Source organism: Peromyscus maniculatus, chromosome 7 (genome assembly GCF_049852395.1).
Source record: "Peromyscus maniculatus bairdii isolate BWxNUB_F1_BW_parent chromosome 7, HU_Pman_BW_mat_3.1, whole genome shotgun sequence".
NCBI lineage: Eukaryota > Metazoa > Chordata > Mammalia > Rodentia > Cricetidae > Peromyscus > Peromyscus maniculatus.
The window spans coordinates 69,262,841-69,290,070 of NC_134858.1; the positions used below are offsets into that span (position 1 = coordinate 69,262,841).

The window sequence follows — 27,230 nt, forward strand, 5'->3', positions numbered from 1 at the left end:
TCAGCAGTGGAGAGCATTCCCCCAGAGGAGCCCACAGTTAGGTAGCTCACAACCACCAGTTCCAGCAGATCCAACTCTTTCTGGCTTCAGTGGGCACCTACATGTGGTGGGCACAAACTTACACACACACATGCTACACTTAAAAAATCCCTTTTTAATAAAGTAAGAAAGCATTACTTCTGGTCTCATACATTTATCCCCCCTGCCTTGCTAATCATGTCAAATCTGACTTCAGACACAACATTCAGAACTCGGGACTAACTCCCGTGTGTCAGATGTGGAAGTGAAACAGCTGTGTACTCAGCAGCAGCTCATCTCTCTGGGACGGCCATCTGCTCTCCTCTGGGGACGTGTGTGCCTCAAGCACACGCCAACGACATGGGATCCCAGCATCTTCCTGAACTCTCTCTGCTCGTAGGGACTCACACTCTCATACCAAAACGAGAATTGGGTGTATTTCTAAACTTACAGTGCTTTCTTGGAGTAAATGGTTTGAATTTGGCTTTTGTTTGTCTCTAAACAAGAGAAGCCATAACCATGATTTCTGTTTCACTGGGGCTGCCAGGAGCGATGCTCATTTCTAGATACCTTCAGGATCTTTGGACTAATGGCTGTGCTATATTTTGTCTTCGCTAGACTACAGGTTGAGTCTATTACAATTTGTTTTCCAAGATCTTTCGTAATTATACATGTTTTTATTGCAACACATGTTTTTGTGAGTAGCTTCAGATCCAACCTATTAAAAACGCCAATGTACTAAACAAAGTCATAAAATCTATCCCCCGAAATGGGAACTGACATTCCTTGCTCTCCACACGGTACTGTCTGATGGGACTGTGGTGTCATTCTGAAATATATGTGACATGTGGAGGAACGATCCAGTCAGAGCACCTCATCTTTTCAATCTCATTTTCTGAGGCGGTGGGGTTAGATGAGAGTCTCCCACTGTCCCCATGCAGAGGACGCCATGTTCACTGAAGGTCTTTAGGTCCGTCTTCATGGATCTAAGGAACCCAAGGGTTAGCTAGGAACTGTACTCTCTAAATTAGCCCCCATTAAGTAAGAATTCCAAAGACTGGAAGCTTCTCATGAGGTTAGAGACACCAGGAAGCACACAGTGGAAAGCAGAGAAGGGAGAAGCTGGTCCAAATCCCACTCCGGGGCAGACAGTTTTATGGCACTGTTGCTGGCATCATTTCACGGCGGGCTTCCTGCAGACAGAGTAGGCATCTCCCTCTTTTACCACATCAAGGAATTCAGTTTAGTCGATTTGATGTTTCTATAACCAAATACTAGAGGCTAGATGCTTTTTAAAGGAAAGGGTGGCTTAGCTCACATCTGACTTTCTGCATCCAGGACTGCCTCGTAAGCCTTGGCTTCTGATGGCCTCACGGAAGACAGGATCACATGGAAGGAGCATGTGCAAGGGAGATAGAAGACCCCAGAGCCAGAGAGAAAGCCAGGGGCTGGGGAGGGGCCGGGCTCTTCTTCAGGACCGTTCAACTGTTGCCCGTGCCCACTGGGGACGGCCAAACTGAAGCTCCAGCCCAGACCCTCTCCGATTCTCGGTGCCCATCCTTAGTGTCCTCTCAAACTCCACACCCTCAATATGGACAAAACGGAAATCACCATCACCCCACTGCCCCATGGCTGGCCTCTGCAATCACCCAGTGGAAAAGATAAAGGTGACACCTAGGACATCACAGCAACTTCAGCTAGAAGACCACAGTGGTGAGGAGAGAGACAGGAAAGAGTGGACAGATATGCCGGAGACAAAATCAACCAGGCTTCTTATCCGAAGAGCCCCAGTCCTGGCTTTTTTTTTTTTTTTTTTTTTTTTTTTTTGAGACAAGGTCTCTCTATGTAGCCCTGGCTGTCCTACAGTTCTCTATGTAGACCAGGCTGGCTCTGAACTCACAGATATTATTCACCTGCCTCTGCCTTCTGAAGGCTGGGATTAAAGGCGTGCACCACCACACCAAGGCTGTCCTGTCTGTCTTACGAAAGCTCGCGCTCCACCTCAGTCGGTTCCTTCTTCCTTTTGGTCCGCAGAATCCTCCCCACCTCCTGGACTGCTGTCATTCTTATGGTCATTCAGAGAAACAAAGTCACTGGACCCTAAAATTGCTTTACCTGTTTCTGACAGATAACTTAACATTAAATGAGGCCAAATTATTTGGCTGAACCTGTTAGCCTGAGCCCTGGGGTAGCTGAAGGAGCCCTGGGGTAGCTGAAGGAGCCCTGGGGTAGCTGAAGGAGCCCTGGGGTAGCTGAAGGAGCCCTGGGGTAGCTGAAGGAGCCCAGGCCTGATTCAGAGCAGGAGGTAGACGGCTGATTCCGGGAGGTCACCACCTCAGTTGTCTGAGTCACCCAGGGCTCTGGTTCTGACTCTCCTTATTGCATCCAGTCCCCTGACTCAGCTGCTCATGAATTCCTGAATTCTTAACCCTCCTGGCTCTGACCTACTTTGCAAACTTCCTTTGGCAGATCTTCAATTTTTTTCCTTTTTTTCTTTTCTTTTCTTTTTTTTTCTCTAGAAGGCAAAACCTAGACTATAAGGCGTGCTCAATGAACCTGGGGCAACAGGAGCTCACAGGTGGCTAAACTCGTAAATGACCTCTGCACACACTTAATGACTGAAGGGCACGGGGACATTTTACATGTTCATCTGAAAAGATCCTTTATATATTGGGAGGGAGGGGAAATATATCACCAAAATATGAACTGTTTTTTCCACCTTAGGTGCTCACACATTGAAAAGTTTGTTTTAGATAGGGTTGTTCCTTTTGTAATTCTTTTCTCAGTTTTTTTTTTTTTAAATAAAGCGATATAAGACAGAAAATTGCCCAAATTACAAGTTCAGTAGGAAACTCTCATCAGCAAATATGACACTTCACATATTTCCAACCAATTTCTTTTGTCGTGAAATATAACTGGATTGATAAAGCAAAGAAAGGGTGCACCCCACTTTCTATGTGGAGCACTGAGGCTGGGGATAGCGAAAGATCACCTGTCCAGCCCGTAACGACATCTCTGCCACGTGGAGAAAAAGAAAATCCCTATCTCCATCACTGACGTACACCCACAGTTAGTGCTTTTTAAATCCCTCTTTAGCAAAATCCACATTGTTTTCAAGAGCTCAGGAAATCTGAACCAACATAAACTAAATGCTGAACAGTAAAACAAATCTCAACAAATGTTTTTTTAAAAATTGAAGCCATGTGTTCTTTAGCCAAAATATAACCAGACTAGAAACAGTAAAACACACTCAAGCATTCAGAAATTATTTCTTCAGGTGCTGGGAACTGGGAACTGCAGATGACAGAGAACAGGTGACACCTGTCTTTCTGGGTCTAGGTTACCTCACTCAATCTGATCTTTTTTCTAGTTCCATCCATCTATCTGCAAAGTTCCTGATTTTGTTTTTCTTTACAGCTGAATAGTATTCCACAGTGTACAGAAGGCATGTTTTCATTCATTCATCTGTTGAAGGGCAGTTAAGTTGCTCCCATCTCCTAGCTATTGTGAATAAAGCAATTATGAACACGACCAAGCATGCGTCTGTGGAGTAGGACGTGAGTTCTTTGGGCAAATACCAGGGAACAGTATAGCTAGGCCACACCACAGATTTATTTCTGGCTCTTTTAGAATTCTCCACACTGATTTCCAGAGCAGCTGGGCCAGTTTGCATTGATACTAACAATGAATGAGGGTCTCCACATCCTCCTCAGCACCTGCCGACAATTGTTTTCGTGGCTATTCTGACTGGAGTACGATGAAATCTCAAAGCAGTTAATATGCCTTTCCGTAACTACGCAGGATGTTGAACACTTTTTCAGCTACTTCTCAGCCATTGTTATTTGTTCTTTTGAGAACTCTCAGAGTAACTCAAGGGTCAAGCGGCAGATGCCTCATGGAAAAGATTTTAAATACACCTACCTGAGTGAAAATTAATATGTATAGTACTAACTCTATCAGTTATGTGAAAAGATAAAGTAACCAGAATTTCAAGGGAAAATAAAATAGAAGGAATACATCTACCAGAATGAAGACATTAGTAACCAGGACTATGGCATCTGCATGTGAATGAAACAGATCAGAGAACCCAGAGACAGGTCCACACAACAAATGCACTGCCCAGCTCATTGGGACAAATGTTCTAAAGCACTCAATATCAGAAGAATAAATAGCTTTTCAGTATGTAGTGCCGGGGGAATTAGAAGTCCATAGCAAAACCCACGAACTTTTACCTTGTATCAAATTCAACTCAAAATGAACCATGAACTTTATACGTATGTGTGCCACGTTATGTGCATGCAGGTAGCTGCAGAGGCCAGACAGCATCCGGTCCCCTGGAGCTGGAGTTGCTGGCCGTGGGGAGCTGATGTGGGTGCTGAAAACAAACTCCTCCAGAACAAGTGCTCTTAATCCCCTCCAGCTGCGCCATCTCTCCAGCCCCCCCCCCCCCCGCAACTGGAATGTAAATGTAAGAAGAAAAATCTTTGGGATATAAGTCAATATAATAAGAGTTCCTAAAGGACACCAACATCACAATATAGAAAGCGAAATTAATAAGTTATACTCTGCACCATTTCACTCTTCAAAGACACTTAAGGGGAAAAAAAAGCAAACTGTTGGCCGGGGAAAACATTTGTAAGCCAAGGGCGGGGTTTGCTCTACTTAATTTCCTTGATGTCTTTCTAATGGTTTCTCCTCAAATTCCTGCCCTATGTCTAGAAGTCATAGCCACAAGACACTGAACCAGTGGTTCTCAACCCGTGGGTCATGACCCCTTTGGCAACTCCCTCTCCAAAAATATTTACATTACATTTCATAACAGTGGCAAAATTACAGCTAGGAAGTAGCATAGCAACGTTTATGGTGGGTGTCACCACAGCATGGGGAGCTGTATTAAAGGGTCGCAGTATGAGGAAGGTTGAGAACCACTACATTAGACCAAAGCCCTTTTCTCCATAGGCCGATGAACAGTGTGTTTAATGTCATAGATAGAGAGACTTTTAAAATGAGAACCACAAAGACCACCCCTCTGAGGTGGCAAAGATTCACTTGTCCTCTTCTAGGCCCTCACACTTGGTGCTCTCCTTTAAAAGCCTTTACCCAGTAACAGCGCACTTCCAATCTCTTAACAGAACAAACCCTGCCCGTCAAAGCTCTCCAGCGTCTCTGAAGAAGTCCCAGCTGGCAGGCCGTGACCTTATGCCTTCCTTACTTTCCATCTTTGCTGGCCTCTTGCACCTTTCCGGGGCATCTTTTTGTCCCTGGCTCTCTAGGTATTTGGCTCCAACCCCAGACTCCTGTCTTTTACCTCCCAGTACTACCAGCTTTCGAGCTGGCTATCAGCCTCCATCCCCTCTGCCCTCTCCTCCTCCTGCCTCCAACTACCTCACCACTCCCGTCAGAGCCAACTGCTCCCATCCGGCCTACCCACTTCTTTTCCTAGGTTCACGTATGTGTGCCCTTGTGTTTGTGTGTGTGTGGCTGCACACGCAGGCGCACCTCAGGATGATGTCGAGAATCTTCCTGGCCAGCTCTGTGCCTCCCTCAGTAACCCAGGTGTCTCAGTTGAACACAGAACACACAGCTCTGGCACCAACTAATCTCGCTAGCCAGCTTGCTCCTCTGGGAACTGCCCCCCCCCCCCCGCCCCCCGTCTCCTTTCAAGGCTGGAGTTACATACAGACCCCCACGCCCACCCAGCATTTGGAGGGTTCTGGGGATCTGAACACTGGTCCTCATGCTATGTGGCAAAGCCTTGAGCCACTGAGCCAGTTCCCCAGCCCTCCCCACCTATTTCTGATGCTGCTCCTGCCACGGAGGTCTGTTCGATCGCAGGCGCCTCCCTTCCAGCTCCGTCTTCCTCTTCCACGTCTCCCCTTTTCTGGCTCACTCTCTTCCACTGCCTTCCATGGCAGCCTCTCGTCTTGGGCTAACTGCCTGCTCCCTAAGCACATGTGCGTATACGGAGTATGTACACACTGGCTAGATGAAAGTCTCAGTTGGTATACCAGAAAAAGCAACAGAATGGGGAAACACTCTCTTGGAGCCCGAGGAAATGAGGCAGCTATGGTGTTTGGGGGCTCTCACAGAGCACTAACTGTTCCTATTTCTGAGATAAGTAAGTGTGACCCCAACAGGTTAACTCAAGTGACTTTCTACTTACTTACTAAGGGAAGGTCACCAAGCACCCTATAACACAGCAGTCCGAGCCCACATCACACCGTGGGTGGAGATTGCCCTGGAGCTGAAGGCATTTCAGAGAAAGGGGTGGATGATGTCTATAATGAAAGGGTCACTTCCAACCAACGTACCTTCTGGAAAGAGTGGCTCTGTGGACATTACCCAGGGAGGGTTAGCGCTTACACTCCAGGTAAACATTCGGAACTGCTCAGAAGTAAAGGATTCGATGCGTAGGGAGTGTAGCTCAGCTGAGAGAGGGCTCGCCTGACATCCCCACACGGAAGTGCCCGGATCAGGCAGGCCACCTGCAATTCCAGCTTCAGAAAGCAGAGGCAGGGCATCCCAAGAGCAAGCTGTCTAGTGCGACTAGCTCTGAGTTTGATTGAGATACCCTGTTTCAACAAATACCGTGGAAAAGTGCTCGAGGATGATTCCAGACATCAGCCTCGGGTCTCACACGCTTGCACACATACCCACCTCTACACCCACATACCACATACACCATACACATGTGTGTCCTGGGTTCAATTCTCAGCCCAGCATGTCTATAGTGTCTATAATCAGAGCTCACAGAAAGTGGAGGCGGAAGATCAGAGGTTCAAGGTCATACTCGGCTCCAAGGTTATACTCAATGAGTTAGAGGCAAGCTAGGGAGGAACAGAGACACAGGGACAGAGACAGAGGGAGGGAAGGGAGAGAGAAGAGGAAATGAAAGGGAAAGATGTATTTAAAAATAATGGGGCCACCGGGACAAAGGAGCCTTGTTGCCTGTACGTCCCGATCCAAATGCTATTATCCCGCCCTTCATATAGGATGTCTTTACCACTGTGCCCCTGTCCTCCTGCCTTGGGGAGCAGCTCCATGTCAGCTAGGCTCTGAGCTTGTGTGACATCTCTGGACATTAGACACAATGAGGAAACCACTCCGACGCCAGATGCAAACAGGACCGGATGGCTATATAAAAGCGTCCAATGTAAACTCAGGGCATTAACAAGAAGTTCTCGCTGGGCCAGTGTGATGTTAGTTAAACACCAGGCCAGACTCCCAGATTCTACCAGCATTTCTCAAGGTCATCACCAGCGGCCACAGTGGGCAGGAGTAAATCATTAACTCTGGATCTCCACCGAGCCAGACTCCGGCCACGGAGCTCCCTGCCTGCCTGCTCTGGTTCCTGTCTCATCCAGGAAGGGCAACATCCACAGTGACGGCGCTTACTTCCAGGGGGACTAAGTCAGATGTAGGAGCAGCATGGTGGGGTGGGGCCTGGAGGACACCAGATAGCAGGATGGGAAGAAGAAAGAGCAGAGGATGGGGCAGGGACTCAACGTTCTGGGGTCTCGGGGACCGAGTATCACAAGGGAATGGAACCCTCTCAGCCAAGGTCATGCATGGGCTTAGAGAACTGGAGGAAAGCTGTCTAGACCAGGTTGGAGTCCTTGCAGACTGGAGAGCAGGTGAAGGCTCCAAGCATACGATTCCTTCAAATGGGACCCAGGCTACACTTAAGTTCAAGGTCATGTTTATAAACCTTCCTGCCTCAGAAGACTTTCCTATGTGGGCTTTACTGAATCAGTCCACTGCCAGTTTCCAGAGCCTTGCTTCTTGCTACAAAGAATGGACTCAGTGTTCCCATCTCACCTCGCCACCTCTTGGCCTTCCTTACACTGTCCGCTCCCCAGTAATGCCTGCTCAAGTAGATGTCTCCAGGTTCTTGGACAACCTGGGGTGGGAAAGACCAGGGCTTAATGTCCTTCCCTATCCAGATGTGCTCAGACCCTCTCCACTGCCACCTCTGCTGGTCCTGTCCTCTGTTTGACTTCTTTATACTCCGTTCTGTAGAAAGAGAGTCTTTGAAGGAAATCCAGGCGCTTTCCTCCCGCGAAGTGTAAACGGACTCAGAGTTTCCCTAAACCCAGACACAGCCAGGATTTCTTCCCTCTAGACCACACACTTGAGAAACATGGACAGAAATCTACCAAATAAAATAAAGGAAGGGAAATGTTCAAAGGCAAAAATATGTGTAGCTGGCCCTGTTCTCCACAGCATCTGTCTCCCCAGGGAAAAGGCCCATCCACAGCTCTGGAATTTCCGGAGGAAAGGAACACTCCCCTGGCCTTCCCACTCCCACTCACTGGCCGACTGCAAGGCCCAACTTAACTTTATCTGCTGCTCTGGAAGCTTCTGTAATCCTCTTGGGAAACTGAGGCAGAGCAGAAAAACAGAGGAAATTCGGCGAGCCTGAGAAGAGATGGTAGCCCTGATTGGACCAAGAATCCAACCATAGAACAACCATGGAAGGCCTTTCCCCCTTCCCAGGTGTACAGCTGCAGGCTTTGAAGATGCTCACCCGAATCCCCTTTATGAGGCAAGAGTGTGCACTAAACCCCTTGGGCAACGCCGGCGGCCCTGGTTTCACCTCATCAGGCTATAATTCCATGCAACTCGTCTCCAGAGCCACCTCACTTACCTCAATCATCAAAAGTGAAAGATCAGCCCCAGGGGTGAGCCTCCTCCTACTACCTTGCTAAAGGGTTGTGGTGCAAAAAGAAAAAAAAAAAACCACCTCCTAAACTCCAACGCTGAAACCACAGACGAGCGAAGCTCTCAGACCTTATCAGAGACGTCTCTCTGCATGGTGCACAGATACAGGAATGCACAACTGGTCAGAGTGCAGAGAAGACGTGTCTGTGGAATGCTCAGCCACAAACTGGACGATGATAGCACTCCCTCCCTAGGCTCAGGGGCCATCGTGGAAGAGGTGTGGGAAGATGGCAAGAGCCAGAGATTGGAGAGGACCGGAAACAAGACAGTGTCTTCTGGACACCACAGGACTCAGGAACTCACAGCGGCTGCAGCGGCGGCCTGTGAGTGATGCAGCCAGGCACCACTCCAGCATGGAGTGGGAAGGGGCTCATGAGCCCCGACCCCGAGCTGAAGAGCCGTGGGGAGCTGATGGCGGCAGAGGGAGGGGAATGCACCCTTTTCCTTAAGGGTGTGGTCCCTGGTAGGTCAACCGTGCTCCAGGGGATGGCCCGCGCCGATGAGTTTATGGATAGCACAAACTGGACTCGGGTTATTTTAAAGAGGATTAAAAATGGGGCCTGTGGGGTAGATCAGGGACAAGTCGGGAGAGGAGGGGGTGAAGATTATCAAACCATATCCATGTATGAAATTCTCAAACTATTAACGGAATGTTTTAAAAATATTTGGGGGGGGGAAGGTTTCTCTAGAGCCAATAGACTGTGTGTGTGTGTGTGTATACACATGTATAGATGTATACATACATACACACACACATATATATACATAATATAATGCAAGACTAATAATAATAATGGCTAATGCAAGCCGACTATGACTCTCCCTTCACATTAGCATGAGCCTTACTCTTCAGCGCCTCTTTCTCTTAGCGCTAGGCCTGTATTGAAAGCATCTTTAATGAAGTCTCCAGTTCTGCTTCATCCTATTGGCTGATTAATTTTTTTCAGCACCAAAGCCTAAGCAGAGGACCCTAAAAGATCAGGAGAACTCCTCTGGCTGCTGAGGGCAACGGTGTGGAGCTGGGTCTCTGTCCAGTCACCAATAATGCAACAAACAACCTGCCCTCTAGTTTGTCTCTTTTGAAACTAGCTGGACGATGCTGGTTCAAACAAGTTCCCTTGTCCAGAGGTGACCAGGGCAGAAGGATTTTTCCACCGTGTGTGACGGTAACTTGTTCTTACACATTTCCAGAATCCTGAACACATGACTCACTCTGCACTTCCAAACTCACTAAAGCACATCTAAGCACTTCTCGGGGCACCTACTTACCATGGTAATGATTGCCGCTGAGATCTGTCCACCACCGATAATGCACCTAAATAATTCCTATCAGTCCAGTCCCAAGCACTCAACGTTATCTGTCAGGACTGGGGAGGAGGCTTGGGGGATAAGAACATTCACTGAGCAAGCAAGAGGAACTGAGTTCAAATCCCCAGATCCTACATAAGAAGTCAGGCATGGCTGTCTGCGTGTCTGTAACCCTAGCACTGTGTGTGTGTGTGTGTGTGTGTGTGTGTGTGTGTGTGTGTGTGTGTGTGTGTGTGTGTGTAGAATCTGGAGGATTGCTGGGACTTGCTGGCTGCCAGCCAGTCTCAAGAGAATAAAGCAGAGGGTACTAGAGCAGAATACCCAGTGTCCTCCTCTGGGCTTGGCACAGGCACCTCTATAGATACACTACATATGCACATGCACACACACTCACACATATACACACACACACACTCACACGTATACACACACACATACAATCTTTTGGATAAATACATAAATATAAACAAAACCATAATTGTCAAGGAGAAGTCAAAATGTTGTAGTAATTATCTATTGCTACAGAACTGATTTCCTCAAAATTCAGCCCCAAACAATGACCATTAGTTGCCTCCTTGAGTTTCTGAGGTAGTAGAAATGATACAGCTGGGTAGTGCTGGCTCAAAGCTTCAGATGAGACAGGAGCCAGGATGTTGGCCAACATGGGCCTGGTGACACAGGCCTGTCATCCCAACTCCTCAGGAGGCTAAGGTGGGAGGACTGAAAATTCAGTCAGCCTAGGCTACAGTGGGTTCAATGCCTGCCTGTGCAACTTAGTGAGAACCTGTCTCGAAAAGAAAGGGGGAGGAGCTGAGGACGTAGTAGCTCAGTGGTAGAGCCTGCCTAGCACACACAAGGCCCTGGGTTAAGTCTGTAGTATTCTCCCACCCACCACAAAACGGGGTAGGTGTGCCAAGAAGGCACAGTCACGTGACTGCTGATAGGCAGCCTCAGTCTCTTACAGCTTGAGTCTTTTCACAGGCTGTCTGAATAGCCTTGAAACATAGAAACTGACTTTCCACAGAGCAAGAGAGCAGAGAGGAATCAAGGGAAAAACGCCACCATCTCTTCCAAGATCTACTAGGAAGCCACACTGTTCCTGCTGTAGCATCCACTGGTCACCCAGAACAGCCCTCAGTGTGAAGGGGGCTCCAAAGAGCAAGATCACCAAAGCGCCGCCATTGGAGGCCAGCCTGGAAGTGGGATCCCGTGAGGCCGCCTGTAGCCTGATTGTCTCTGCTGCTGCCCATTCCTACGCCCATGCTTTTTCCCACGTAATGGGTTTAGACTGTATGACAGGTTCCATTTTCCACCTAAAATGATCAAATAATGATTCCAAATTCTTCCACCAACTAGAAACGTAATTAATGATCTTGGCAAGGCTTCAGAAAAAACAATGACCAGGCAGGGTTTAGAGGGTCAGAGAGAGTGTAAGGCAAATTAAGCAAGTGTTCTGATAAAGTTTTTCCCTCCCTGATGTCAAGGATTCCACAGCAATGTTGTTCAGTTGGCTGTGATGGTCCTCAGTGTTTAAACACACTCTCTCACCGTGCTGCCCAGTTCCTGTGGTGTGACCATTCCCACACCTGGAAATACACTGACAACTCCCATGAGTGGCCATGGCTTCTTCCTCACTCACACTCCTGGACTCCAGGCAGTATTTGTGATAATCCAGAGATCTCAGAGATCTCAGAATGCCCATCCCACTTGGGAAGACTTTGAAATATTGGAAGGATTTAAATATAGATCCACTGGGGATGTAATTCAGTAGGTAGAGGGTCAGCCTAGCTATACCAGAAGCCCTGGGTTCAGTCCCCCAACAGCACCTCAAATGGAGTGGTGGATTACACAGGCCTGTAATCCCAGCTGCTCCAGAGATGTAAGCTGGAGGATCAGGACTTCCTCATAGATCCACTACTACAGACTTAACAGACGCTAAGTAAACAACAGCTCACCTCTGTAAGCCTGCATCGCCTACATACCATAGCTTTCCCTTCATGCTTGAACCCTGCAAACTCTCACGCACCCACATTTTACAAAGCCAGCATGACCATTAAAAAAAGAGCAGAAAGCCTCCCAAGCAGAATGGAACCCTCCCTGATTCTGTTCGGAGAGGAAATGGATAATAATCCTACTAAAAACAGAGCTGGAGAGACTCGTGCAGGCCTCGGTGTGAGGTGGTAGCATGAACAGCCATGTCTTAACACTGTCACTTGGAAAGTTAGAGCAGGCTCTGCTGCTCCTGTGTGTGTGTGTGTGTGTGTGTGTGTGTGTGTGTGTGTGTGTACACACATACATACATATACATACATATATATACCCAAATCCATCTAAGAGTCTCAGCTTCTCCGTCTCTCTGTATCTACCTGTCAGTCTCTGTCTCTGTCTCCCTTTCCTTTTCTCTCTCTTCCTCCTCCTCCTACCTCTTCTCTCCTTTCTCTCTCCCTCTCTTCTCATCTCCCCTTTCCTCCTCATTCTCTTCTTCTTTCCCCCATCTCCCCCCTCAGCTCAGTGTTCCCTCTCTCCTCCTTCCCATCTTCAATGTTTCCCACTAACTATAAGGAAGGAGTCAGTAAGATGCACCCTAGGATCAGGATGACCTGACCCCCACTCTACCTCACCCCAGACTTGCTACTTCCCCATCCCGGCCTTACTGACTTCACTGAACATCCCAACAGCCCGCACCCCTCCTCAGGCCGGCCTTTGCACATCACATTCCCTCCTCAGGCCGGCCTTTGCACATGCTACTTTCTTCGGTGGGACCATTCTGTAATTTCTGATTTTCATCCTTTTAACTCCTGTTCTGCCCTTTAGATGTCCATCATTTTTCCTCTGGACATTTTCCTCCCTTCCCTCCATCAACTGCAAAGCATTTACTATAATGGAATTACATATTTACGTGTATGATTTTATAATCAGTGACTGTCTTATCGCTTTAGTTCACTTTATCCCTACAAGCCAGCACAGTGTCTGGAATAAATTAATGATTATAAGTAGATTATTAATTGAACAGATACGGGGTTAGAAATTGACATGAACTTTTTAACATCAAACCAGCTGTGTTGTTCAGTCCTGATCTCCTCAGCCCTCCCATCAAAAGGAGAAGTAGGCAAACACTCACCTCCCCACCCAGCAAGGGTAAAGTGAGGGACACACCATGTGTTTTGAGACCAGCCTGCTCTGTGGTTCTTCTGAGGCCAGCTCCGATTCTGACCTCCTTCCCCATCTAATTAAGTCTCCACACTTTCTCTTCACACTGCATAGGAATTTGTCATGGTTTTCTGGGTCAGCTGAAGGCTGTGTGTCCTGAGAGCCCTGTCCCCAGGACCCCATTGGAGCTGCTGTAAAATGCTAGCTGACCTGAGCCACATTCATGATGCTTCAGTACAGACACTAGAAGGGATTGAATGTCCCACCCCCATCTGGACGGCTCCTCTTGATGAAACATTTCATCAGCTCTTCCTCCTGCACTGTGACACCCAGGCCAACATCATCCCCACACAGCAGCAGCAGTGAACCCCCAAAGTCTCAACAATAGACCTAGAGGACACCCCTTTACCTGTCTTCCTGGACATCCTTAGAAATACTTCATTCTATGAGGGCCCACCTCATACAATCTTAATTGGGATAGGAAACTACTGAGTTTTGAATTTTTGTTGTTTTTTTTTCTTGGACACAAGTTCTCATTTAGCCTAATCTGGCCTCAACCCACTACAAAGCCAAGGATGACTTTGAATTCACAATCCTCTGCCTCCACCTCCTAAGTACTGGGATTATAGGCACGCTCTGGGCTAACGCAGGGCTGGAGATTTAACCCCAGGATTTTATGCATGCTAGGCAAACACTCCACCAACTGATCTACATTCCCAGGTCCTCAATTTATTTTTTTTTACATAATAAAATATATTTTAACTCATTTCCCTGGCCAATATATTTTCTCCATCATATGCTCAGATGGTTTAAACTTTGTGGCAGTGTTTCCCCTGACTCTGTTTCACTGAAGGAGCTGAGCACACAACGCAGACTCACAGAGAAGACAATTCCTGTTTACTTCTACTTTCTGAGATGGATAGAGTGAGGCATGTTGGGTATCAAATTACAGAGTGGACTCCTCTGCTTCTGGAACTTTGCTGTCAAGAACAATCCTCCTGTCGTAATCTCCTACCCATCTAAGACCACAGCAGCAGCAGCACCTATAATGTTGAGGTCATTTTTATCTGCACATTCTCCTTCCCACAAGACCACAGAAGATCCTCAAGCTCCAGACCATGGTTTGCTGCCTTAGCCTTGGGAACTAGCACCATGCTGGCATATGAAACACACCCAGATGTTTGATGACAGATGAAGTGGTACTTCAGAAGAGGACCCGGGGCCAAAGACGGCTCAGTGGGGGCAGGGCTTGCTGAACAAGCATGAGGACCTGGGTCTGACCCCCCAGCACCCACACAGAGGCTGGACATGGCCATCTATACCTGTAACCTTGGCACTAGGGAGGCAGGAACAGGAGGCTCCTGGGGACTCACTGGCCAACAAGCCTAGAGAAAACGGTGGCCTCTGGGTTCAGTAAGGGATGCCTCAAAAGAAAAAATGTGTTGAAGTGATTGAGGAAGATACTTGGTTTGTCCTCTGACTTTCATATGATCCCGCACTGCCAATCACACACACACACACACACACACACACACACACACACACACACACACACACATGATACCCCCATCTGGGACTTCCTTACACTGTCTTCTACAATCCACAGCACATGACCTAGGCATCTCAGTCAATATACCCGAGTGACTCACAGGGACCACGCACTGAGACATGTCAATGAGAAGATTCAGGAGTTTCCTTGTGATGGGCATGAACTTCAGGATACAATGATTACCCAGGGTCAAAGCCACAGAACAAGGCCTTTGAAATCCATATAGGTGCCTTATTTATGTGCCTTTTAATCAATGCAAGAGGCAGAAAATAATTATTCAGAGATTGAGAGAGAAAGAGAGAACACTAGAGAATATTTGTCGAGACAGTCTCATTCTGTAGTACTGGCTGTTCTGCAACTCACTATGTAGACCAGGCTGGCCTAGAACTCAAAGTGCCTATGTCCCTCAAGTGCTGGGACTAAAGACATGTACCACCACCCTCAGTTTACCAAAGATGCTTTTGAACAAGAATCTTACCCTCCTACTTCTGCTAAGGGCTGCTCCTGTGTCTCTCTAGGCCAGGGGTTCTCAACCTTCCTAATGCTGTGGCCCTTTAGTACAGTTCCTCATGCTGTGCTGACCCCCAACCATAAAAATTATTTTGTTGTTACTTCATAACTATAATTTTGTTACTGTTATAAATCATAATGTAAGGATCTATATGCAGGATAACTGACATGTGACTCCTGTGAAAGGGTCATTCAACTCCCAGGGGGGTCACAGCCCACAGGTTGAGAACAGCTGCTCTAGGCACTCTTGCATCTGTAAAGAGGTATTTCTCTTTCCCGGGCACTTGTTTAGAAACTCCACAGCCTCCACCGCTCAAAAACTGTCATTCAACATAAATTGAATCTTTTTGGAGTTAAAATGTGAAGGAAATTAGTTCTCACGGCTCCCCCTGGCTAAGCTGGCTCTCTTGGAGAAGGAAGCAGTGAAATTTTTACACTAAACTGTAGTCATATCTGAAGGGAGGCCAGTCCACTGATCCCAAGATTAGCACGGGATTTCTCACATGACCCTTGGCTGACCCGCCGCTTTGAAAGAACCTGCTCAGAGGCCGGTAGGAAAGAGAGAAAGGAAACATCTAGAAGCAATATGGAAAAGGGCACTGAAGCACTCTGAAGGCCAGCGAGCCACCTGCCTCCTCCTCCCGAGCAGTGGGATTTTAAGCACAGCTACCAGGCTTTTCTGTTGTGGAGATTAACTAGGATCCACATACTTACAAGGCAAGCACTTGACTGACGGAAAGCTCCCCCCAGCCTCCCCCTCCCCCAGCCTCAGCACACAACTTTTTATTACTGAAAACTTCAAACACTACGTAAATAGAGAGACTCCCCTAAGTATCTCTCACAGACCCATTTCCCAGCTTCAGTCTCTTCAGTTCAAACACATGGCTGACTGTTTACCCACAGGAAACAGGGGTAAATGCCACTCATTTATCCCCCGAATGAATTAAAGCACATTCAACAAAAATAAACAAGTAAATAAAAGATAGTTTAAATACTTTTTTTTAAATAAGTACATTCCAGACAACCTACTAGTTCAACCATAAACTCTTTTGGTGTATTTCTTTAAAAGAAGCAGAGTGTACTGATGTGTTTTGTCAGCTTGACACAGCTGGGGTCATCTGGGAAGAAGAGACCTCAATCTGAGAAGACGCCTCCGTCAGACTGGCCTGGTCGGTGGGCCACTTTTTAGGTTGTTGATTGATGTGGGAGAGCCCCGCCCACTGTGATGACGCCACCCCCGGGCCGGTGGTCCTGGATTATATAAGAAAGCTAGCTGAGCCGGGCCAGGAGAGCAAGCAGGGTTCCTCCGGGGCCTCCGCAGCAGTTCATCTCTCCAGGTTCCTACCCCGAGTTCCTGCCCTGCCTTCCCTCAATAGCAGACTGTGACCAGGGCATGAAAGCCAAGTAAACCCTTCCCTCCCCAAGCTGCAGTGAGAGAAACCAGGGCCCAGAAGCACGATGACAGATGACACTTCTGTTGTGCTTGCAATGGATCTCCCCGGCAGGCTTGTTTGGTAAAGCCCAGGCCATCAGCTGGTGGCACTATTTGGGGGAGATCCAGAAACTGTAGGGGGTGCCGAGCCAGAGGAAGTCAGTCACTGAGAGCCGGGCCTTGGAGGAATCTCATATCTGACTCCTTCCTGTCTCCTCCTCTTCCTGTCTGCCAGGACGTGAAGAAGTTCCCCGGTCACTCATCCATTCCACAGGCACAATGTTCTTCCCAAGCACACGGGGCCCGAGGACCAAACCACAAAAACTCTTTCCTCATCTAAGTCATTCTCTTAAGTACACAAAAGTAACGAACGTAAGTACATGGTGTAAGTAATTAATGTCAGCGCTATCACCTCCACGACTATTGAACCACTTCTTAATACTGTGAAGATGGAGACCTCGTTTAAACAGTTCTGGTGATTTCAGACATGCTGTACTTTTGATGGTTGGTTCCACTGAACTGGGATCCAAACCCAGTTCTTACATTGGAATGGGCCCTACCTCTTAAGTGACTCTTTTTTTTTTTTTTTTTTTTTTTTGGTTTTTGGAGACAGTGTTTCTCTGTATAGTTTTGGTGCCTGTCCTAGATCTCGCTCTATAAACCAGGCTGGCCTCGAACTCACAGAGAACCACCTGGCTCTGCCTCCCGAGTGCTGAGATTAAAGGCGTGCGCCACCAACACCTGGCTCTTAAGTCACTCTTAACCTGTAGCCTCTGCCACTTCTCCCAGGCCCAGTCCAGACACGCACCTCCCTTTCCACATACGTTGTTCATGTTCTATTCAGCACAAGTATGTTCTCAGCCTCCATGGCCTTGTGTCTGTCGCTCCATTCCACAGAACACAGCTTGGACGTTGTCCTGTCGTGAAATCTTCTCAACTGCAACCTCCCCCGCTTCCCAGCACAAGCTCTGGGTCTCACACCATCTTCTACAGCACTTTCTCTCCACCTTACCCGGATGCTCACTCTTTCCTAGATTGGCCTGAGTGTTGCCCTCTCAACTCCAGCCTCCTAATAGAACAGGGTCTTTGCAGCCATCTCAGAACCACGCACTATTGTCTGCCCTTGTTCAGTAAGTCAGTGTGTCCATCTTGTATTTAAAAACAATACAAATAGGGGCTGGAGAAGTGGCTCAGAGGTTAGAGCAATGGTCATTCTCGCAGAGGACCCAGGTTAGATTCCTAACATCCACGTGACAGCTCATCACCATCCAGAACTCCAGTTCTTCCAGGGAATCTGATGCCCTCTTCTGACTTCTACGGGCACACAGACAGGCACATGGCACACATACATACATGTAGGCGAAACATTCATAGACAAAATAATAAATAAATCTTTAAAAACATGTTAATATAAAGATCAAGTTCCCTACTTAAAAATAGCATAAATAAAAATAACAGGGATACTAGGGGCACGCTCAATCAACTCAGTCCTTCCTCCCCCTTGTCCATTCACTCGCCTCCCTGATAAGTGTTAAGCATTCAGGAAGAGTCTAATGACCAAAGAAATCATATTCCCTGACCCAAACATAAAAATGTCTCTTTACCATCTTCAAAATACCTGAAGTGCTTAGATGCTGAGTTAGTCAAGATGAACTACTAACATGATAATGCTAGCAGACAAGATTTGTTCTCACAAGGAATAACCTTTCTTTTTTTTTTTTTTTTTTTTTTTTTTTTTTGAGACAGGGTTTCTCTGCGTAGCTTTGCGCCTTTCCTGGAGCTCACTTGGTAGCCCAGGCTGGCCTCGAACTTACAGAGATCCGCCTGGCTCTGCCTCCCGAGTGCTGGGATTAAAGGCGTGCGCCACCACCGCCCGGCCAGGAATAACCTTTCTACATAAATGGAATCCCCAAACAGTCAATGCCACTTTGGGATAGTCAGGGGCTGACCTTTCCCTTAGTGGGTCCATCCCTCCAACCCACAGTATTTAACCCGTGGGGACAGTAAGTGGAAAACAAGAGCGTTCCCTAAGATGGCAGGAAAGATAAAACCAAGAAATAAATCTCCAACAGTGCCAGCTCTTTGCATACCATGAAGACCAGGAGGCAACACAGGAAGTGTGTGTGTGTGTGTGTGTGTCTGTGTCTGTGTGCATGCGTGTGTGCATGTGCACGCGTGCTGAAGTGCATAGCAGCGCACATCTATGTAACCTGGAAGCCAGTCAAGCTCAGGTGTCGTTCCCTGGGAGCTAACATCTTTGTCTTTTGAGAGAGGGTCTCTTACGCGTCTTGAACTCACCAAGTAGGTATCCTTCCTGGCCTGGAAGCCCAGGCATCTGTCTGTTTCTATCCCACCAGCACTGGGATTCCAAGCACACACTACCACGCCCAACTTTTTTACAGGGTCCTGAAAGCCAACAGGTCCTCACTCCTGCACACATCAAGCCCTTTACACACTGAGCCGCCTCTCCAGCCCCAGAGTCTCTCTGGGGCAGCTGGATTTGAGCTGACCCTATGCTCCAAGAAAACTTAAGATGCCATTTCCCTTCTGCCTCCTCAGTAGAGAAGGGAAGGGTTAGAGATGAGAAAGAGAAGCCAACACTGTCACCAGGGGACAGTCTCCATTGTAATCCCATGATGGCCGTGACTCATATCCCCCTGACAATCTCCATCACACCAAATCACATAGAAAGAGGCATTTCCTTTTTAAAGATGGAAAAACTATAAAGGAACTATCAGAGAAAACTGTAGGGAAATCAGGAGGCGAAGCCCTGGGGCGTTCTGTAGAAGACTGAGAGAAAGCCCTTGCTAACCACCTCTGGAGACCCCTCTCCCTCAGACCCAGGGACACTCCACAGTTCTGCAGGGGAGGTCCGGCTCTCTCTGCTGAGCCAAGAAGCCCCACACAACCAAGGCATTGGTAAATTCCTGTCTGCTGAGCCACAAGGCTGTTTGTGTCCATGAAAAAAAAAAAAAGATTACCAAGGATCTGTTTGGAATATCAGTGGAAGGTTCTTAATGTAATTTGCCCATTTTCACCAAGTGTTCCAGTCATTTAAGACATTCTGTGCCTGGGCTCAGGCCGGATAGGGTGCCTGGTACTTGGCAGTATAAAACAGCCTTTCAGAGGTTTTTGGCTTGAGGCAGTGGCAAAAGTGAGAGAAACTGATGGGAGAAGTTTGCGCTCTCCTAAGACCTTCCAAGGAAAGGAACTCCGTCATGCAGTCCACTTCTTACAGAAATGTCAGCTTTTAGTCACCGTCTAGGATGAGGGCTTCCCTGGGGCCCACAAAAGGCTGAACACTAGTGAACAAATTTGAGAGATACTCTTTACCAGATTAAAAGGTTATATTTAAGCCCCTCATATCGAAACACTTTGTAGAATATTCTTACAAATCTTCTCTGTAAAGCATGTTCTAAATAATCTAACAGAATGGTACTGTTACTAAGTTTACATTTATAACAGGAGGGCTGGGGCCGCAGGCAAGATGGTTCAGTGGGTAAAGGCATTTGCTGCCGAGCCTGAGGACCTAAGTTCCATCCTAGATATGGAGGAAGGAGAGAACGATTTCCCAGAAGTGGTCCTCTGGCCTCCACGCTCTAGTCAAGCAGGCGTCAACCCCTTCCTCACACACAAATAGATGGCATACATTTTGGTAAAAAAGGATTGGGTCACATAGACACAGCAGACACTTTAGAAGCAAAATTACCAAGAAATGCAAACAAACTCCTAATCCTCTTTCAGAAACTGCAGAGGAATTCACACAGCGGTGGAACCCTCACCAAGATCTCCTTCACTGCCACTGGGGAAACCCCAGGGAACCCAGCAGCAAGGACATGACCCAAGTTGGGAGGGAGTTCGTCCTCTGCCATCTCTGACTCTGAAGACACTACAGTTGTGACTCTCGGGCACCATGAGGAGCTCAGGGACTAGAACCTGCAGATGGGTTATGCTTGGACTGTAACTGTCTTATAATTGTCTTTTGTTATTTGAGGTGGGGTTGGAGGAGTTGTTGGTGGTGGTTTTTGGGTTTTTGTTTTGTTTTAGTTTGGGGTTTTTTTTTTTTTTTTTGGTTTGGTTGGGTTTTTTTTGTTGTTGTTGTTGTTTTTGTTTTTGTTTTTTTTTTTTTTTGGTTTTTTTGAGACACTGTTTCTCTGTGTAGTTTTGGTGCCTGTCCTGGAGCTCGCTCTGTAGACCAGGCCGGCCTCGAACTCACAGAGATCCACCTGGCTCTGCCTCCCGAGTGCTGGGATTAAAGGTGTGTGCCACCGCCACCTGGCTGGTTGTTGTTGTTGTTTTTAAGCAACACTTAAAAGTCTAGAGATCTGACATCAATATGCAGCTATCCAACTCATCCTTAAAAGTTGAAATAGGAGAAGCTGCTGTTGCCCTTTCCTAAACTAATCCAGCCTCCAGCAGTATTATAAATACCAGTGTTCCTACCCATGGATGAGCGCAGCTCTCACGGCTCAACAAAGAAGTTTCCTTTTGTAGCAGGTGTAGGCTACACCAGGGGCCATACCTAGTCAAAAGGCAGAGAATAAGTGACTGTGTCCCAGCTCCAATGGGGACATCTGTAACAACACCTCGACTCCTAAGGCTCATGGAACATATTGGGGGTGGGGGACAGAAAGATTGTGAGAGATGACTGCCGTAGGTAGTGCCTTCTCGACATGATAAGGAAGCGTCACCCATGACCTTTCAGCAATAAGGTCACCTGCACAAGACCGTACCAGTCAATATACCATTGTGGAAGGGGAAAATTTCACAAGGGCCTGTTCCTGGGGGAAAAGCTACAGACAGTTAATGGCTACGAGGTGGGGAGGATCAGTTTTCTCCAGAAACAGCCTCCGAATAGATTCTCCAGTCCCAAGTGGTCAGCTCTAAACACATTGTACATAGGGCGACACTAACTGGACTTGGTACGTTGTGTGTATGGGTATACATGTAACAATAATAATTATAGAAGAGGAGGTCATGGATCCAAGAGGAGATGGACAGGGGAACACAGGACAAGTTGGAAGGGGGAGAGGAGTGGAAACTATGTCCATGTCGTACGCTCAGATATAAAATTCTCAAAAAATAAAAATAAGATAAAAAGCTGGGAGCTCTAACAACGTGGACCCAGCCTTCCTTCACTAGCTACTCTGGCTGGGTCAGAGATGCAGCTGGCCACTAGAGCAGAGGGCACACTCTCCAGCTTGCCACATTCCCATCAGCCTCTCCTGTCACCATCCCGGCACTCGGCTCCACTCATCAGTGCTTCCTTCTTGCTTCCAGAAACACTTGAGTCTGCTGCTCCTCATCTCAACAGAAAGAGAAGGTCTAGATAAAAACAGCCCTTGTGCTTAAGAAACCAACCTATATTTTTGGTTGTGAGCCTAGCCTTTAACGGCTGAGCCATCTCTCCAGGAAGACGTGCAGAGACAACCAGCTACACTAGTGGAAACCCGTGAACTGTGGACCAAAAGCTGTGGAGTCCCCATAGGACTGGACTAGGCCCTCTGGATATGGGAGACAGTTGTTTAGCTTGAACTGTTTGGGGGGGGGGCAGGCAGGGGGATCAGGATCCATCCCTAGTGCATGGGTGGGCTTTTTGGAGCCCAGTGCCTAGGGTGTGACACCTTGCACATCCTTGGTGCAGGGAGGAGGGGCTTGGACCTGCCTCATCCTCTGGGTGTGCCAGGCTCTGCTGACTCCCCATGGGAGACCTTGACTTGGGAAATGTGGGGATGGGGGGGATAAAGGCTGGGGGGTGGGAAGAGGGAAGAGGGGGGGGACCTGTGCTTGGTATGTAAAGTGAAGAGAAAATTTTTTTAATAAAAAAGGAAAACAAAGAAACCATCCTAAAGGAGAAGGAGGCAAAAGAACGCATTACAGCAGGGCATGATGGGAGCCCAGGGTTCAGTAGAAACCAAAGATGTGACTTACTCCTAGGTGTGTCTTTAGGGGTAGGAGAAGGGGATGGGGACATGGATACAGAGGTAGCAAAGGCAGCTCACAGGTGAGAGGACACTGGGGAGGGCGGGGAAGCGGCAGGCAGTCGTTCCTCATGTGCAAGGAATTGACGTTAGCAGGGTAGATTCCTGAGAAGCGACTTGTCGCCTACCATGTAAACAATGTGAACTTGAGTCTGGGACGAGGGAGTGCCAGGCAAATATTTAAGCAAAGACCAATTGGAAATTATTGTTTTCTGGGCACAGATACTGGTGGTGATATAGAATATGGTCTGGGGCAAAGAGCTCAGGCTAACCCACATAAGGTGTGGAGGAATGCTCCTTTGGGTCGGCTTCCTACACTCTCTGGTAGAGATAACAAGTCTCAACTAACTTACCCTTTCTTTATTTCACAGACTGACATGAGCCCACCTAGTTATCTTTTCTAAAGATTTATTTTATTTTATTATTTTATGTGTATGAATGTTGTGTCTTTATGTGTATGCACCAAGGACATGCCTGGTGCCTGTGGAGGTCAGAAGGGGTCACTGGACTCCCTGGAAATAGAGTTATGGATGATTGTAAGCCACATGGAGGTGCTTGGAATCACACTCAGATCCTCTACAAGAGCAACATGTGCTCTACATCGCTGAGCCATATCCCCTCCCCTAGTTATTTGTGAATTTGTGCAAAAAAAAAAAAAAAATCTGTGAGCAGGAAAGTCACAATGCAATAGCCCAGGTCCCTGCTGGTGACCCTCAACTCCATATAACCAAGATAGAGCCTTCCACCCGCCGTGTGTTTCCCTTCCCCATCCACACATCTGTGCCAGGAGACCTAGAAGCTGGAATAGTTTCCATTCCACACGTGGTTCAAGTTTGATTCATCTTCTAGTCAAACAGCCGCAAACTTAAGCCCAAACATTGGTGCCCCCTAAATGAGTCTCCCAGCACACCCCGTATTAAACTTGTGCTTTGATACAAGCTGTAAGGGTGATAAAGAAACTGTGTTCAGAGACACATCACCTGAGTCTGTCTGGACCTGTTGAGAGAACAGCAAGGACACTGGGCTATTGGCCACATACAAAGACACAGACACACACACACACACACACACACACACACACACAAAAGATTTCCCCCCTCAACTCAGGGGACGACCAAGTCAGTTCTACTTGTGCCCCTCAATTAACTCAAATCTAAAAGGTGGGGTGGGGGTGGGAGGACAGACCAACAAGATGCCTTTTAAGTATCTCACAGTTACAATAACCTCCCCCCACCCCCCAAACAACCAGTTTCCCAGAGTCCCCGGTTGGAACAACAAACAAACCTATCTTTCACTTCTTGTCATTAGCAATTATCATGACATCATTGAAGATCAGTGAACCACCGTGGGGCTCTGCAGGGTGGGGGCGGGGAGCCGCCTCTGCCACCACAGCAGACTGAACGGGATGAAGAATTCTCTCTCCAGCTCTTCACCCTTTGTTTCCAACACTGAAAAATGTCCACTCTGTAATCCCCCTTCGCTAAAGATGGCGTGGTGTTTCAAAACATTTCTCCCTCCCACAGCCAACGTGCACCCGGCACCCAGAGACTGCCACATAATTTGCAATCTATTTGTAAGAGCCAAGAATTCAATTAAGAGGAAAATGTATCTTGGAAGAGCTGGGGCGATTTGGCCAATTAGCCCTTTTTCAGCTCTGCTGAGAAAAGAACATGAATTATCTAATGGAAGACTGAACAAAGCCCAAAGGAAGCAGCTGGGAGGGCATAAAGGCTTCCAGAAACGTAGCTCCTATCTGCAATCCTGAGCATGAGAAAAGCCACCCGGTACCTTAGGAGTAGAGCCTTGAGGATACCCCCAGGAGGGTACAGCTCTTTACTCCACAAAGCCTGCAGAAGCTGAGTCCACTCGGGGCTTTAAAATTGCACCTCTTGCCAAAAGCATTTAGTCCTCACTGATGTTCAAGCTGATAGACTCAAGTACAGAAGCTAGGCCTCAAGTCACCCCTTGTCAACAAGCCCATCACCATCATCAGAGATGAAGTCAAGGGGAGTTGTTGGCATGGCATCTCATCTGGTCACATCTTGACACCCTCTGTGGATGGTGAGCTCACCTTGGTTGCCTCCTCCACGCTCTCCCTGAGGGCCTGCAGCTCAGCATCATACTGTTCCTTCAGCCTGTCCATCTCCTGGTCATGACTGGAAACCTCCTCCTTCAAGGCGCCCTTCAAGGCGGTCAGTTCACGCTCCCGCTTTCTCAACAGCTCTTCCTGCTCCTCTTTGGCAATGAGCAGATCCTGAAGGTCGCGTTTGGCCTGCAGGAGCTCCTAGAGGGGAGACATAACCACAGAGGTGAGGAACAGACATCTTTGCCTGTGGCCCAGCATGGCCCCTCAAGATTGACCACCAGGTTTACCGCCACCTAACCTGTCCTGCCCACTCTCTTCTTCCCATACCACACACCTTTGGAAACAATTTGCACTTCTCAGAGGCCATCATTCCTTTGGGGCTTCCTAACTTAGTTTGAGATTTAATGTGACTGGGTTCACTGTCATGGCTTTGGGAGAAAGTCGTTTCTTGTTTCTTTGTTTGTTTGTTTGTCTGTCTGTCTGTTCGACAGGTTCTCATGTAGCCTAGGCTGGCCCCAAACTTGCTATGAAGCTAAGGATGATCCTCACCTTCTAGCCCTCCTGCCTCCACCTTCCAAGTGCTGGGTCACAGTCATGCACCCCCACCAACTGGTTGATGTGGTTCTGGGGCTTGAACCCAAGGCCTCGGACATGTTAGGCAAGCAGTCTACCCAATGAGCACCCCCAGCCTGACCTGTTTTCGCGACTCATTTCACATCTGTGCCATGACCCAGTGTCCCTGCTACAGCCCTTATGTGCTGCTGTTGCTCTGAAGATGAGCTGCCCCATCTGGTACCCAGCCTCGAGGATGCTGCACATGGGTCAACCCCATCCATATTCCTAGTGCTCAGGACAACTTCTTTCCGATCTTTCTTGCCCGAGGAGGGCATGGCATTCACATTTTCCTCTCCTTCACTGTCAAGAGCTCACTAAGAGTCACAAAACTGAGGCCCAAGCTTCCATTTCAAACCACATTCCCTAAGCCCAAGGGCGTCCTGCCGAAGGCTCAGCCTTCTTTTGTCCTGGATGCCTTGATAACCTGGACTTCCCACACCTCAGATGCTCACTCTGCACCAGGCTTTCCCCCTACCCCAAAGCACTCCACTGAAGTCCTGCCAGCCGCCCTACGTTTTCAGACCTCATTCCTTCCCATTTCCTGGGGTCTTGGCTACCTGTAACCTTTCCCACCAAACTTCTTCAAAGCATGATCTCAGCTCACTGGTCACACCTCTCCTTAGTCACCTGCTGCGTGGCTTCTGTGGCTCCCCTACCAAGACAAGAGCATACAGTGTCCTCCTCTCCCGGTTCCATGTCTGGTGCTGTGATAAAACACCCTGCCCAAAGCCACTTGGAAGAAGGAAGGGTTGATTGACTTCCGATTCCCAGTCACAGCCCACCAATGAGGGGAAGGCAAGGCAGGAAATCAAAGTAGCTGGTCACATCACATCTTTAGTGGACAGCAGGGAGAGATGAATGCCGCCGCATGCTGCCTGTTCGCTTGCTTGCTTTCTCGGTCAGCTTTCTTCATTATTATAAAATTCAGGGCCCAGCCCATGAAATGGTGCTCCCCAATCCATGGTGGGTCCTCCCACCTCAATTTGAAAATCAAGGTAATCCCCGACAAGCGTGCTCATAGGACAACCTCATCTAGACAAGTCCTCAGTTGAGATCTTTCCCAGTCATTCTAGGTTTGTCTCATTGAGGGTTAGAATTAACCACCGCACCCCCTCATCCCCCTATCCCTGGTCCTCCCCAGTACCATTTCCTTGACTCCTCCTGGAGTCTCCCCCTGTCTCCTTAAGAGTCTCCTCTCCCTGGAAATCACAGACCTTCCCGGCAGCCACTTTCTCTACGAGGATCATGGCTGGCTTCTCTCCCTTCCAAAAGCTAAGATATCCCTAAGAATCCAATTTCACATTCTTTCCTTTCCTTCTATCTTTATATCCAATCCATGACCTCAGGCTAGCAGGGCTGCCCAGGGAGGGCCTTCACCCACGGAGCTGTATCAGCAACCCTAAATTATTTTTTCAGGTTAGCGTACTACGTAATGAGTTTCATTTAAAAACAACTGACGAGGGATGTCTTTCCTTTCCTCCAGGATGAGCAGATCAGGCAAACAGGTGAGAGGTCATGGCACAGGCCAAACTCCAGCCCCGCCAGAATGCCGCCAGCAGGCACCGACGAGCTCTGAGGAAGCCTGGGGACCCATCCCTGAGATCTAAGAATGCTTGCCCTAACAGTCAGTAAAGGGGCCACCTGGGTGTCTCTGCTCATCTCTCTTTGAAGAAGAGCAGAACTCACCAATCACTGTTGCCATTGGCGACCTCTCTGGGACTTGACAGCGTCTCCTGACAGGGACTCCAGGGCAGCCCCTTCCTGCATTTATTCTCCCACAGTTTCCAGTTGTCTTTAGATAGGGCAGTTCCTCCCCCACCCCTAGCTCCTGCAGGACATACTTGTGTTTGTGCTGCCGCC

The 27,230-nt window shown here is 48.0% G+C and overlaps 1 protein-coding gene across 3 annotated transcripts in view; it reads right to left on the reverse strand.

The window, feature by feature from the left end:
• The window catches only part of Cgnl1 (cingulin like 1), a 151,529-nt gene that overhangs the window by 63,624 nt on the left and 60,675 nt on the right, over positions 1 to 27,230 (reverse strand). For all 3 annotated transcript variants that reach the window (XM_042281226.2, XM_006973784.4, XM_076576656.1), the window contains one exon: positions 24,741 to 24,953. In XM_042281226.2, the coding sequence (XP_042137160.1) occupies positions 24,741 to 24,953 (213 nt within the window). The remainder of the gene's footprint in view (positions 1 to 24,740; positions 24,954 to 27,230) is intronic.